At 41.9% G+C, this 14,618-nt stretch overlaps 1 protein-coding gene across 1 annotated transcript in view; it reads right to left on the reverse strand.

The window, feature by feature from the left end:
- cpne4a (copine IVa) overlaps positions 1–14,618 on the reverse strand; it is a 98,547-nt gene that overhangs the window by 4,238 nt on the left and 79,691 nt on the right. The window contains exons 12-15 of the mRNA XM_031308362.2: positions 13,011–13,065; positions 8,161–8,212; positions 2,967–3,100; positions 289–525 (exon numbers count right to left, since the gene is read on the reverse strand). Of these exons, the coding sequence (XP_031164222.1) occupies positions 289–525; positions 2,967–3,100; positions 8,161–8,212; positions 13,011–13,065 (478 nt within the window). The remainder of the gene's footprint in view (positions 1–288; positions 526–2,966; positions 3,101–8,160; positions 8,213–13,010; positions 13,066–14,618) is intronic.

Consider the following 14,618-nt stretch of genomic DNA (forward strand, 5'->3'; position numbering starts at 1 on the left):
ATCATTTACCATTTAATTTGAAAGGCAATTTGTTTATTTTCACAGAATGCAATGCTTTTCTCCAACATATCACAGTTGTATTGGATCATTTCCGAGTAAAAGCTTTCTATTTACATTCACGTGTGAAGCAGCTATGGGAAAAGTGTCTCTGAATAATTAGGAAACAATAGAGGACCTAAAATCGTGCCTTGAGGGACTCCTCAATAGGTGTGGAGGACAAAGTTTAGAGAAATTCACTCCTCTTTACACATTTTGTTATTTTATAGCAAGTCCTTTTGACAGACTTACGTGTTTGAAGTTGCGGAAGGGGACGAACTGGACGATGTCCCGGAGGACGGGCTCTCCTTTGAGCGATCGCAGAATCCCATCGTCGCCATCCAGCATCTGCATGTCACTGAAGTCAGCGCTCCCGACCCCGACGATGATGACCGACATGGGGAGGTGGGAGGCCTGGACGATAGCCTCCCTCGTGTCAGCCATGTCGGTGATGACGCCGTCTGTCAGAATCAGCAGGATGAAGTATTGCTGCGAGATGGAGAATATAAAAACTGTCAGACTTCTTCAGTCAAACTGTAGCAGTAACTCTGTTTGCGGTTTCTAACTGACCCACATGCGCAAAAGAACAATAATAATGACATCAGACGCAGCACGCTGTTGCACTAAAGTTAGGGAGGTTATGGAGGAAGGAAGCATTTTCGTTTTCATTTGAAAATGTTTGTGTAATGGCAGCCGTAACATTATTGAGCATACACCATGCATCCATCACTGTTCTCCATGTTGTAGGCCTAGTCAAGTGTTTAATGTTACTGTCTGTGTCTAGGGCTAACTCCCACAGGAGCATAATTGTGACAAACGTCGATGTCGATTGACGTAAAAGTCGCATCAAATCCGCCTTGGTTGTTCACACTGTGGCTGCATTTAAAAAAATCTGACCTGGGTCTGATTCAGGACCACATATGGAAGTGGTCTAAATCTGATTTGAAAAAAATCAAATCTGGTCAAGATTTGAGTGTTCACACTACTTCTGAAGAAGTCTGACCTGGTCACTGAAAAAAATCAGATTTGGGCCACTTCTGCCTGCAGTCTGAACGTAGCCTAACTAAGCTTCTCTGGTTGACACAGTCAACATATTTTTTTATCTATACTAACATCTTGAAAAAACTATATTGTCACAAAAAAGCACCAATATTGTCTAAGCTTTCCCTTTAGTCTCATCTCATCATATATGATGACGCTAAAGGGAAAGCTTAGACAACATCAGGTCATTCACAGTTCACATGTCAGGGGACAAGATAGTTGGCCTGTCTCTAATAACCAAACCTGTTCATGTATAATTATGTTAATCTCTCCAAAGATTCAGGGAATCTAGGCAGCTGTATGATAAGGGAATGTTTGGCCTCAGGACTGTCTCCTTTTGGAGGTCGGTGGGCCAGCCACACTTTAGCATCTGATACTTCCCAGAGAGAGAGAGAGAGAGGCTGAACTAGGCTTTAGCATCTGTGTTTAGGCGACTGCAATATCTTTGATTGCCTTAAAGGTTCAGCTAATGCCTCCAGCATTAGTTCAAATATACCTTCAGGGTGACAGGAACTTCAGAGAGCTGGGACAGCACTGCACAATAACACATGGTGGTTATACTTCACAGTACTGCCTGCTTAATTCTCTCCTCAATTGAGTGTTCATTAAATGCTTCTGTGTAAGTCATAAGTCTCCCAAACTTTCTTTTCTTCACATGTGTGAAATGAGTTGTGCTGCACTGTCAGAAAAATAGGTACAATACAGGTCCATTTTTGTCCCTAAGGTACAAACTTAGCAAATGTTCCCTTAAAAGTACAAAAATGTATCTTGAAGGTACAATTATGCACCTTCCATTGTACATTGTGGACTTTCCGAGGTGTAAGGTACATATTTGTACCTTAATGTTTAAATGTAAAATGGCAGGAATTAGTGGATGCTCATCACAGCAGAAAATTAATGTCCTCTCTCAATATAGAAACACAAGTTAATCTATACTATATTCAAACTCAATAACAATAATTGTCAAACTAAATTAACTGTAAAGTTTTGGGATATGTGCAAAATAAATCAGAATAAATTTTTTTTACAACAATATACCTTTAAGGGTCCCACCCCAGTGACAAGCTCGTTTTCCTTAAAGGTACTGTTTTGTACTTTTTTTTTTTTTCCTGAGTGTGCTCCTCGAGTTTTTCCTTAACACATTCAACCTTTATGTATGTTCCAGAGATCATTAAGGGGCGACCCTCATTTACAACATTGAGGCAATTACAAAGATAAAGAAAGAAACAAAAATACAAAAAAACAAAACAGCACAGAGAAGACGCAAAACCATCATAAAATAATAGACAGCTTCTAAAATGTAAATTTTGAAAAATTACTTGAAAGATGAATTATGATAGGATGATTAGGATGTAAAAGAAAACACAGCGATTACAAGTAGAGGTTTGGGGGTTTAAAATCAGATTTCTAAAATGTCCAAAGGGTTTAAGTGAGTTGATTTTGAGACTAAAACTGCCACAACAAACCTTTTCCTACAAAACGTGTGAAAGATGCAGTTATTTCTGTAGAAATAGCCAATTTTTTGCCTGAATCGGCATAAAAGATTATCGATATGAAATGCATATGAGCTTTTCCTCAATCCAAATATATATATATATATATATATATATATATATATATATATATATATATATATATATATATATATATATATAAGAAAATATTAAGGTCAGTATAGTCTGTCACTCCAGAAAATAGCATGACCTTTGTGTTATCAGCGTTTAGTAAAAGCTGGTCTTTAAGAACCTCTTGCAAAATGTTAAACGAACGCTGTAAGTTTTCAACTGCTGGAAGAATCAGCAACATAATACAGCACTGTGTCATCTGCATACAGACGGACACCGACAGAAGACTGTGCTTGGATAAAAGATGTCAGCAGAGTCCCTCACCATGGCCTCTTTGGTGTGGACCTCCTGCGAGGCGGTGTTGGCCACCTTCTGGATGATGGGGGCGATGTTGGTGGGACCGTAGAGCTGCAGTTTGGGGAGGCAGGCCTGGTAGGCCTCCACCACGCCCTGGATACCTGACGGAAAATATAAAACAGTGTCAGGATCGCACTTTATTTTACAATACATTAAAAAGACGTTATTTTACAGTACATTTAAAAGACGTAATAAGTCGTACTTTGTGTCAAGTTAGACATAATGTTGAAAACACCACGGGACTCCAGAGAGCATCCAAGCATGAGTGACTAGGGCTGGGTACCGAATTCAATACTTTACGCACCGACCGAATGGCCTCTGTAGTATCGAGTATGCTTCGTCATTCAATACCAAACTTCAATACCTAAGGAGTAAATCATCAGCGTCAGTGAGCCAATAAGCATACAGGATATTCCTACCAAGATTTAATAATGTTTGTGATTGGCTGTCTAACATTACACGTCGTAGAGACACGTAGGAAAATCTCTACAACCGGAAAAATACCGGTCAGGAGCCGCTATCAGAGTCACAGTATTGGCATTTGTACTGGCAGGGTGCAATTTGCTGGGGGGATGCATGGGATTTCCCCCTTTCGGTGCTACATGTACCTGCATCTACTGACTTATTTGTAATGTACCCCCCCCATTAAAGTGATCATACTTCAACAACAGCCTAGACCATATTTTATTATATAAAATAGAAGTATTTTAAATTAGGTAAAGCGCTGTAACGTGAACACATAGTGCCATAGAATGATAAAATCCAAGCAGGAGTTGCTGGTTGTATTTACAGAGCTCTGGGATGCCGGCTACCAGCGGCAGTTATTTAGCCACCAATAGGTGACTGTGAGCAGGCTACAGGCACCGCCAGATGATGGTCCTGTCAGGGGGCCGTGGTAGTGGATTTTAGCCAGAAAAAGTGAGTGTCATGCGGCGATGACAAGTGAAGTTTAGGCACCAAAATGACTCGTTAAGTTTAGGGAAAAGATCGGATTCAGATAAAAACACTCCAGAGGAACGAACAAGCGTTTCATGGGTGAAAATATTTTGTTTTTGCTGCATATAGTGAACTCTGCTCTCTGGCTTGAAAGTTCTGTGTTTCACATTGACACCACATTGTGCTATTTCATTTTGAAATTATTTTCCATTGGATATTGACGTGCATAAGTGTTTTGGCATGCCGGTCCGTATACGTGCCACTATATGCATTATATTGGAAGGGGGATTTAATTATTGCGTGTTTTGTTTGGGTGTGCATGATCAAAAAACATCTTTGGCGGTCCAATCAGCGAACAGAGGGAGTGGCTGAGAACGATGATGTTAAGGTCGTGCACTAGTTTGAGTTGTAGTTCCATAATGGCGGCGTAGAAGAATATCCAGAAGTTAATGCCCGAGCAAGAACAATCTTTGCTGAGTTGTGTTGATGACCATGATGTTGTGGTCCTCCTCCCCACGGGGTTTGGGAACAGTTTGAGTTTCCAGCTCGCTCCGTTAGTTGTGAAGGAGTTGGCTAACGCTAGCAATGCTAAGCCGACGTCACGACCAAAAGTTAGCGATTGGTTATGGCAGATCCAGAGTGGCTCTGGGCAGATCCAATAATTTTAAATAGAGTACCCGCCTTCAAGGAAGTTAACACTTGTCAATGGAGAGTGGCCAGACTCTCTGGACAAATGAAATGTACCAGAGTCTGGTAGGACCAGGCTAATGGACCAGAGTCTGGTAGGACCAGGCTAATATATTTTGGCTTTAACATGGAAATATATGCATTTTTAGTTACAACATAATTTAGGTGTATGGTTTCTTATTACCTGTTTTTGTTTTCTATCTAAGAAAGACATTATTTCTTGTTTTGGTCTAATTTGATAAAAAGCAAGGCTTGTTATATCTTATTAATGTCTTTAATTCTAAGCGTAATTTAGGTGTCATGGCCTTTAATTAGGGTATGACTGTTCGTTTCTTCTAGTTTGATACAAATTATGCCTTATTACGTCTTTTTAATGTAATGTAAATAAAGTGCAATCCAAACGTGAATAAACCCATTCAGGAATCCAAAAACATCTCTGAAAAAATATTGAAAATTCACATGTTAACGGAACGTTAAATCCTTTTGAGGCTGAGAAAATAGGTCCAATTCTTCCTCTGTCGACACAACCAGCAGAGATACAGCCTCTCCAGACTCTGGAGGACCAGTCAAGTTCACTTTGTCTCTCTCTGGATGAGTTTAGAGGCGTCCCAGCATGCCTGGCGGCAGTCTGAAGGTCATTGATAACACCATCTCATTCACACACACTGAGTCTTAATTAAGAAGAGTGTCGATGTTGAGGTGTCTCTGAGCTGATCAGTGACCTTTACAGCCGAGAGTGAGAGACCTTCAGCTACACAGAGTCTGTATCTCTCTCTCTCTGACTTGATAAACAGAGACAACGTGGAGCAGGAGCCTGCAGGAAAATACATCTAACAAATAATCTGTTTTACTCGCACACTGGCAGCCGGAATCAGATTACGCCAATTACGAGTGAGAGTGCTGTTTTTAACAGATCAGTAAGTTTTCCTTCAACTGTTATGAGTAGTTTTTTAACCCAGTTAATGCAACAACTTTACTCTCGTCCCCGATTCGTAGTGGGACATTACAGTGAGCATTTATTATCAGAACTGTAGCCTGGAGTCCCTTCCTCTCTCTGTGTGTTGCTGTTCTCAAACTGCATTCTCTTCGGGAAACAACAACGAACTTCGAGCTAGCTAACTACACACTAAAAATGTCAAGTTTTGAAGAAAATGTGGATGGTGCAACAAGGCATGGCCTGCTTTAGCCTAGAAATCTAGATGCACCCAAGCGGCAGCAAATGTAATTTGCAGCCAGGGTCAGTCTAGCAACTCTCCGTTGGCTTGCGAGCTGGAAAAACCAAACTCTAGTCAGGCCAATCACATCATGTATAGAGTTGGTGGGCGGGGCTTAACATAATGACGGCAGAGTTGCGACGGTTCCGCGTGAATTCCCTGCTACTTGAAAACAAAGAAGATGGCTGCTGCTGCTGGTGAACAGCGGTCTTTGGAATCGGCTTTGGCCGCGACTCTGGAAGACTTGGAGTTCAGCTTTTGTTTGAGAAAAGAACAAAGAACGGCACTGAAGTCATTCTTAAAAAAGGAAGATGTGTTCGGAGTTTTGCCGACCGGATACGACAAAAGTTTAATCTATCAACTAGCGTTGCTCTGGTTGGTTGTAGCGCTATCCTATTGCGTGCGGAGGGAATTTGAAAGACAACCGTTTATCCCGCCCCTCGGATTGAGCCCTGTCAATGGTGAGTTCCCAGACCCAACATCTGGATGTGGGTCTGGCTTGTCAGGGTAGGCCGGCTTGGTTCTTTCAGAGAATAATTGTAAAGATTTACAAAGTATACGTTTAGGGCATTTCCTCTCTAACTGGGACGTTTTGGGACCGATTGGTGGGATTTCTGTGGACAAAGTATACACAGAGATACACTGGTAAGAGCCAATGAGGTTCAACCATGTATCAGCTAACAATGTATTGTATGTAAAACCAATTGCCCTCTGGAGACAAAAATAAAGTTGAAAGTTGGAAAGTTAAAATCCCCAAACCTCCACTGCAGATTTAAATCCAGAGCTTCACATGACTCAGATCGTGACCCTGCAGACTAAAGCTGGACACAACGATCCTCCTAGTTACTAGGTCTGCATGATAAAAACAGCCCAACGGCCGACCAAAACCAGCCCAACACCAGAACTCAAAATATTCCCCTGCCAAAACATATTACACTAACCCTAATCTATATCCACGATGTTTCACTTCCAGTACTGCTCCGGTCCTGGCGGAAATTCCGCCGGATGTCCCTCTTTTCGGCTGGATGTCCGTCCCCTTCCTCTGTCTTTGCATTGGCGTTCTAACCTCCAGTGTATTTGTGAGGACTATGGTTAACTGCTCCTCAGATCTCTGCAGGGTAAATCCAGACAGCTAGCTAGACTATCTGTCCAATCTGAGTTTTCTGTTGCACGACTAAAACTACTTTTGAATGTACACATGTTCCACCAAAACAAGTTCCTTCCCAAGACTATTTAGCAGAGGCACCATGGCTCCGTCCGGAGCTTAGCACCGCCAAAGACGATTGTGATTGGTTTAAAGAAATGCCAATAAACCAGAGCACGTTTTTCTACCACCCAGGAATGCTGTGTGGACTAGCCAGTCTAATGCAATGTAAAATGCGCCTAGCCTTATGCACAGCGCATGCACACTATGCTTGTTACACAAACAGGGACGTGCAGCAGCACACATACGCTGCAAATCCTCCATCATAACAGCAATGCTCCAAGGTCCAAACACGCCTGGCTTTTAAAGCGAATGGGAGATGATCTCTGATTGGTTGATTGCATGTTACGCCCAAAACACACCTATGAATTAATGAAGACACTAAAAAAAATCCTTTTTTCCGCCGTCAAAGTAGCAAAAGTGGATTTGGACACGCCCTAAACGCACCTGCGCCTGGTCTGGTCTACCCAACCAGCGGACAAAAAATTCAACCCGTGGCAACACTTAAAAAGTAGCCCGATTCTGCAGGAAAACCGCGGACCTGGCAACCGTTCTGCCCACTTAAGATGGCAGATTGATCTCACTAAGTGGCGTATGTATGACACGCCAATTCTTATGCCATTTTTGCGTGTTATCAAGACGCATAATCGTTGTTTAGCGTGTTTATCAACGCCGTTTGGCCTCCATTGACCTACATTACATGTGTATTATCGCCGTAGCGAGTAGTATGAAAGGACGGAGGTTGGTTGGGGTGGCGGATGGGTAAAACACAGGACTTTCACCCACGTGGTGTGTATGTTTACATCTGTTGTATACAGCATAGACATACGCGTGGATAGGTCAAAATGCGTACAGATAACACGCCATTTGGCTTTAGGAAAGCGTATGCTTACGCAAAGTCATGATGCAATGTTGAAGATAGAGTCCCCTCCTTCGTCATTAGAGGCTTCAGACTGATGGAGCTCCTTCAATCTGCAGCCTCATCATCACCAAACTAACTCTGACATCAAAGACTTTCCTTCAGGCTCAGACTTCTGAGGCTCTATATTAAATATTTGACTCATTTCTTTCTTTTCTTTCTTTTTTTTTTTCAAAGAAAAGAGGGAATCAAAGCGCCTACCTGCACACTCGGGGTTGTCCTCGTTAAAATTCACTGCAAAGTCGTGGGAGACCTGGAGAGAGATACAGGAAGTGTGTTTGATCTGTGCATCAGGGGAAAAAGAATGAAATGAGAGCCCCTCGCTCTCTCTTCTTCACCTTCATCCCTCTCTTTGACTTTTCTCCTGACATGTAATCAGAGCAGCTGACTGACTCCTTCCTCACTCCGTCTTATTAAAACAATCTTTGTCTGTATCATATCAAACTAGAAAAGACCCGAGGAATCCATCGGTAACAACTAGATTGTTGGGTAGGGGGTGTGTTCATGTTAAATAAAATGTACATTAACCCTTGTGTTGTCTTCCTGGGTCAAAATGAACACTCGTTTAGACACTGTTTTTACGTTTATGTTGCTTTTTCCCCACGTTATGCTTGCTTTTTGTTACATTTTTGTCACTTATTTCAACATTTTTGGCACTTTTTTCCCATTAACTCCAGTATATTCACCACTAGACCAATTTATTTGCACTAGTTTTACACTTATTTTTTTGGAATTCATGGTCAATAAACCTAATTTATATGAAATTTTCAAATTTTTGTGTTAGAAAAAAGCTGAAATTATGAATGGATTTGGACTAATAGTTAAGATCAGAGGAACGGAGGTAACGGATAATCAAAGATATGTCAAAGTTTAGTCAGGATAATGCTATTAAATTGAATACAACACCCAAAATTCTATGAAAATAAGAGATCTGATCCTTAATTTCCTTTGTGAAGAGCGTGTTAAGGCGCTGACACACCAACCCGATTATCGGCCGTTGGGCAGTCTGGCGAGGTCGGTGACTTGAGTCTGTTCGGTGTGTTCCGTGCCGTCGGCATTCATTTTGGCCGACCTGTCTTGCTGGGTCGGAGGGCGGGCAGTCGGACTCAACGACCAATCTGATTGGTGGAGTGCTAACCCGGAAATGACGAGCAGGATGAGGCTGACTAACGCATCTCAAAATCTGATGAAAATCTTTTAAACTGACCTTTGTCGATCTGAAATGAAGACAGATTCAGCAACTGCACGGCCTATTTCTCTCTTAAAATGTTTTCAGAAACACGTTTCGGTGAACTATTTTAGTACAATACCAGATCGTTGTTGTATCTGATGATTTACAACTTTGACTTACGCCTACATATATTCAATTAAAATGTATTCTATACATAATGTGGTATTGACATGTCATCATTTTCATGGTGAGAGAGTTGGGGCCCTGTTCATGAGAGAAGATGCAGATGTTGGGTCTGGGAGGATAACAGGAAAGGGGCCCTGATAAATATATGTCCTGGTAAATATGTATTCTGTCATTCTACAGCTAAATAAGTTTAGGCACAGTTAACTAACAACCTTGGAGAGGCCTACAGGAAACCTATATTTAACAGCGTATGGGAACATGTCTGTTATAAGATTATGCTGTAAGGTTGATTACATTAGCAGAGGGGCCCCAGGAACACACATACACCCTCCCACTTTACGTTATACAATGCACGGGATATATACCATGGGTTAACAGCAAAACGGGAGAACGACGTATTGGAAGAAATTGATTTGGTCGTCCTCCAAGCTCTCCGCAGGAGTTTGTAAAATTGATGCTGAATCTTTGATTGTAATAAACCTTTTTATAATCGAGATCAGTGTCAGCGGTTTCCTCATCATACAGCATCACAGCATCAAAGACACTACATCGTATTCCGAACGAGCCGCCATTATGGTCGGGGAGCAGCCAGACCCACGTGACGCGTTCTTCCAATCAGCTGCCGGTTTTCATTTTTTGGGCGACAATACAGATTAGAGCCGCCTGCTGTTATGGAGACATATTACGTCTCGTGCACGCGCATAACGTACGCTCAAGTCGGCGTCGCTCCGGTGAGTCCTGAGGCACTTTTTGCCTTTTCTGTCGACGGTCGGCCGTCGGGCTGGTGTGTCAGAGCCTTTATGGAACCATTCATGTTATTTTGGGGAAATTTGGTTAAAAGAAACCCACATTTCTGATATAGACACTTTGAAAACAGGTCCAATTTGACCCAAGGACAACAGGAAGATTAATGTAAACATTGATACTTTTAATAATGCAGCAGGTAAGAGGGGAGTCGTACAATTGTAGAATCTCTTTCATAGCCAAGTTAAATTGGTTTTGCAACTGAAACATCCCTAATCAACGTTGAATCGGAAATCCAATCACAGCTGTAATTGATTCGGGACCCTGTCAGTGGAATCGTTTAGGGATATCAGTGGCTTCATTCACTTCATATTGGAAAGAAGGCTTGGAAACTAAAGCCATGAAGGATTTAAAGTACAACTTTGCTATAGTTATTGTTTTTATTGTCAGCAGAACCCATGAGGAGAAGGCATAATGCCAGGATTTAGCATCTGGCTGCTGAACACTGGGTTTGTCTTTTAATGAAATCTGAAACATGATCTGATCCTACACGACAACATTGGTTGTGTGGTAGAAACCCATAAGTATTGATGTATGCTTTTTATATTAATGTTCTGTTAAAGGTTAATTTACCTGCATCCTATTTTCATATTTAAGTGACTGATGTGAACAAACATCTTTAAACTGGTGAGAACGCTGGAACCGGCAGCCGTGAACCGGGCTGTAATATAACCCTACAGGACAAATGTTCAGAGTCAGTTAGCGTCAACTAAAAGTTCTGTTCACCGTCACTACATTTAAGACTGAAAACTCTCTTCTTTGATAAAGCTTATAGTTAGGGAGTGAGGAGTTGCAGTGAACGCCTAGACCGGCGGGGCAGGGTGTATAGCTGCAGACACAGCACCCCTGCTTTTCTCTGCTTCTCTTTACAGTCATCAGATTTACCTATCGTATAATCAATAATATAGTGCCTCTCCTAGTTATGCTGTTATAATTCTAGACTGCCGAGGAAGTTCCTTCTTATGACACGCTCTTTTCTTTTGTTTCCTTTTATGCACATCCTGTCTCAAGTGCTTGTTACTAACCTAGCTCTGGGGAGTTTACTCCCCGGAGTCCTTATGTTTCTTCTTCGCCCAGAACATCGCCTCGGATTAGGGTGACACCAAGACCTGGGTCTTGGGTGCAGCTGTGGCTATGGACCTGCTTCACCCTGCTACGCTCTGTCCTATTGCGTCCACCGCGTCCACCCATGCTCTGCTGTGCCACGCTACATCCTGTACCGTCATAACCCCAACCGTCAGACACCGCCCACCAAGAGTCTGGGTCTGCCGAGGTTTCTTCCTAAAAGGGAGTTCTTCCTCGCCACTGTCGCAATAGCCACTGCTTATGCTTGCTCTTGGGGGAACTATTGGAATTGTTGGGGCTTTATAGAGTGTGGTCTAGACCTACTCTATCTGTAAAGTGTCTCGAGATAACTCTTGTTATGATTTGATACTATAAATAAAATTGAATTGAATTGAATTGTTGCTGCTGACAGACTCAGATTATTATTCTAAGTGTCTGACAACATTATGAAAGGATCCCTACAGAGATAGAACTTTTAGTTAAAGAGTAAAATCCTTTTAGTTTAACATGAAACAGCCCTGAAATCACCATCACCAAACTACACCAGACTCCATGTAAATAATCAGGACTTTTAGATAGATAGATAGATAGATAGATAGATAGATAGATAGATAGATAGATAGATAGATAGATAGATACTTTATTCATCCCGAGGACAATTTTAGGCATCCAGTAGCTTAGACAACCATAACACAACAAACACATACACACATATATCTCACATACATAAAAATCACTCACAGAAATGTAAAGAGTTAAAGGTGCTAAGGTAGACTGTGTGCAATGGTGGTAGTGCAAAAGAGAACAGTGTAGGGATTGATCAGTGCAATAGCTTATTATTAAATATTAACGATGACTATGAAAAGACAAGAATGTAAACCTAATAGAATTAGAATTGCTTGACCCAAAATACATAATATATGTTAAGAACAATATATAACAGGGAATAAGGTATAAGATGTATATGTTATGACCAGAGTCCAGATTGTGTAAGAGGGCTAATATAGCCTATAAGACAGTCAGGTGTACAGCAGACAAAAATATAATAGTGGTAGGGACCTGGAGAGAGGCTCATGCGTGTATAGAGCCAGCATATCTCCACCAGACTCCATGTAAATAATCAGGACTTTTAGCGTGTATAGAGCCAGCATATTTCCACATGTAAATGGGTGAATTAAGGGTTTATTTCAACCAGAGTGGTGATTGTTGGAACAGTGGAAAGATGAACCAAGACGGCTTTTGATAGTTTTATTTAGTTTCTGTCCACTTTGAATGAAGTGTGTTTTACGATGATAAAAGTACTGATTATTTACATGGAGTCTGGTGGAGTTTGGTGATCTACTGTCGATAGGTATGGAGCCAGACCAGGAAAGGCTGTAGCAGCAAAAAAATGTGTGTTGAACTGAGAAATGTTTTATTACGAACAAACTCAACTTTTCATTTGTTCTAAAGTTGCATCTTCTCACTTTGACCTGCTGTTGAAACTTAGACACACACACACACACACACACACACACACACACACACACACACACACACACAGTATATCCAGGCAAAACAGGCACTTGAATGCAGATAATCAGCGTTTTTTTTGGCACACCCTGTGAATGCAGCATCAGAGAAGCACCCGCTGAGCCCTACACGGCATCATGGGAAGGAGAGTGAAGGGCAGGGGAGTGGGGACGATTCAGGCAGCAGCACCCCGGGTGACGAGACAGAGGAGGCCGGCTGGTAATTACCGAGACCGCCTCACCCTCCCCAGGCCCCCCCTCCCTGCAGACAGAGAGCATGCTGAGAAAGACGGCGAGCTGAGCAGTGAAATTACCTTGTAGTCTGGAGGGATCTGAGCCCCGAAGCCAAACGCCGGGAACATTTTGTCACTGAGAGAAAGAAGAAAAAAAGCACAGAAAATAAGTCTTGTGAGTAAAAATGGAAAATAAAGGCTGTAGGAGGAGGGTTTGTGATTGGCTACTAGCGTGAGTTAACGAGCTTATTCAGACAGCTGCTACTTCAACACAAAGCACAGAAATTACTTCTGATTGGCTGTGGGAGTATCTCTGCAGCGGAGAGCTGATTATTTTCTGAAAAGGGCAAGAACGGAAATGCATTTCATTAAGTATCACAAAAAAAAATTGTGCTCCCAAATTGAGCCTGATTTTCTGTTAACCTTTAAGAAAAATAGGCTCAGCAACAATAGTCTAACAGCAGAACATTAAACTCTTTTTTGCATGGATTAACTCGTTATCTAAAAGGTTAGATTCACCTTTTGTTCATTAAAGGTACACTGTCTAGTGTTTTAAGTATTTTATTAGCTAAAATCAATGTCTTCATTCATAAATATGTCCTCATTGGTGTAAAATGACCTCTGCCAATGATCTGACTTATCCTCGTAAGCACATTTCTTATCTGTATTTACCATAGACTAACTAACTAACTAAAATAAATGGACCACCAGATCCCGTGTCTCTGGACGGAGACCAGTGAAGGATATTAGAAGTCACTTTTCCGGTGATGGCTGAGCGTTACTGAGCAGCCTCCAACTGAGCTTGAAGACGTAGATGTGACGTGAGCAACCTGTCTGAAAGTTGGAAGTCTTCTGGTAGCTGTGCCAAGAGAAATCTCAATCATTCCCAATCTAGCAGAGACGGAGAGCGTAGGTATATGTAAGGAGATAACATAGACACAGGCTAATTATTGATCACTAAAATGATAGTTAACATTAGTAATTAAACTTAAACAGCTAATGGAAGTCCAAACTGCCTGAGAGCTTCTCCTGTACTATACGGTAATTCCTCTACTATGAGACAGTAAGTCTCGTGGTTATGACCCAATCGTTAGCCTATTTTTATAAAAACGTCTGCTACGGAGCCATAACGTGAGGTACAAGGTAATGGAGCCTTTTATACATTGTCGTGTTTCTAGAAATAAACAATGGACAAATAGAGTCTTTAAACTCTTCAGATGTAAAGTTATTCTCTGTCAAAGTGACGTCAAAATGAATGGCAGTCAATGGGATGCTAACGGGAGGTGATGGCTTGGTAGCAACATCATGGCTCCATAGGAGCTACGCTTTGTGGAGGCTGGCTTACCCCCTTGGTATTTACATTGGACGGGTAAGTCCAAGGAGGCTTCCATGTCGTTCCTCCATTTTGAAAAACTGTAATCGCTGAGAGGGACATAGAGCACTAGCCTACCTGTCTAATTAATTCACAACGCGTTTTCGTTCAGAGTCAGCGTCACGTGACTGAAACAGGCCCGGATTGGCTAATCGGGAGCACCGGGAAAATTCCCGGTGGGCCGGTCAGTTTTTTTGGCCGCGAGGGCCGTTGTTGTCATGTCACTGGGTTGAAATATGGATGCTGTCCCTAGGCTGCCTGCACTCACAGCAGCCCCACTCTTTTTATTTATTATTTTACCGCAGTCCCACTCTTTT

This window comes from Sander lucioperca, chromosome 10 (assembly GCF_008315115.2).
Source record: "Sander lucioperca isolate FBNREF2018 chromosome 10, SLUC_FBN_1.2, whole genome shotgun sequence".
In the NCBI taxonomy this organism is placed as follows: domain Eukaryota; kingdom Metazoa; phylum Chordata; class Actinopteri; order Perciformes; family Percidae; genus Sander; species Sander lucioperca.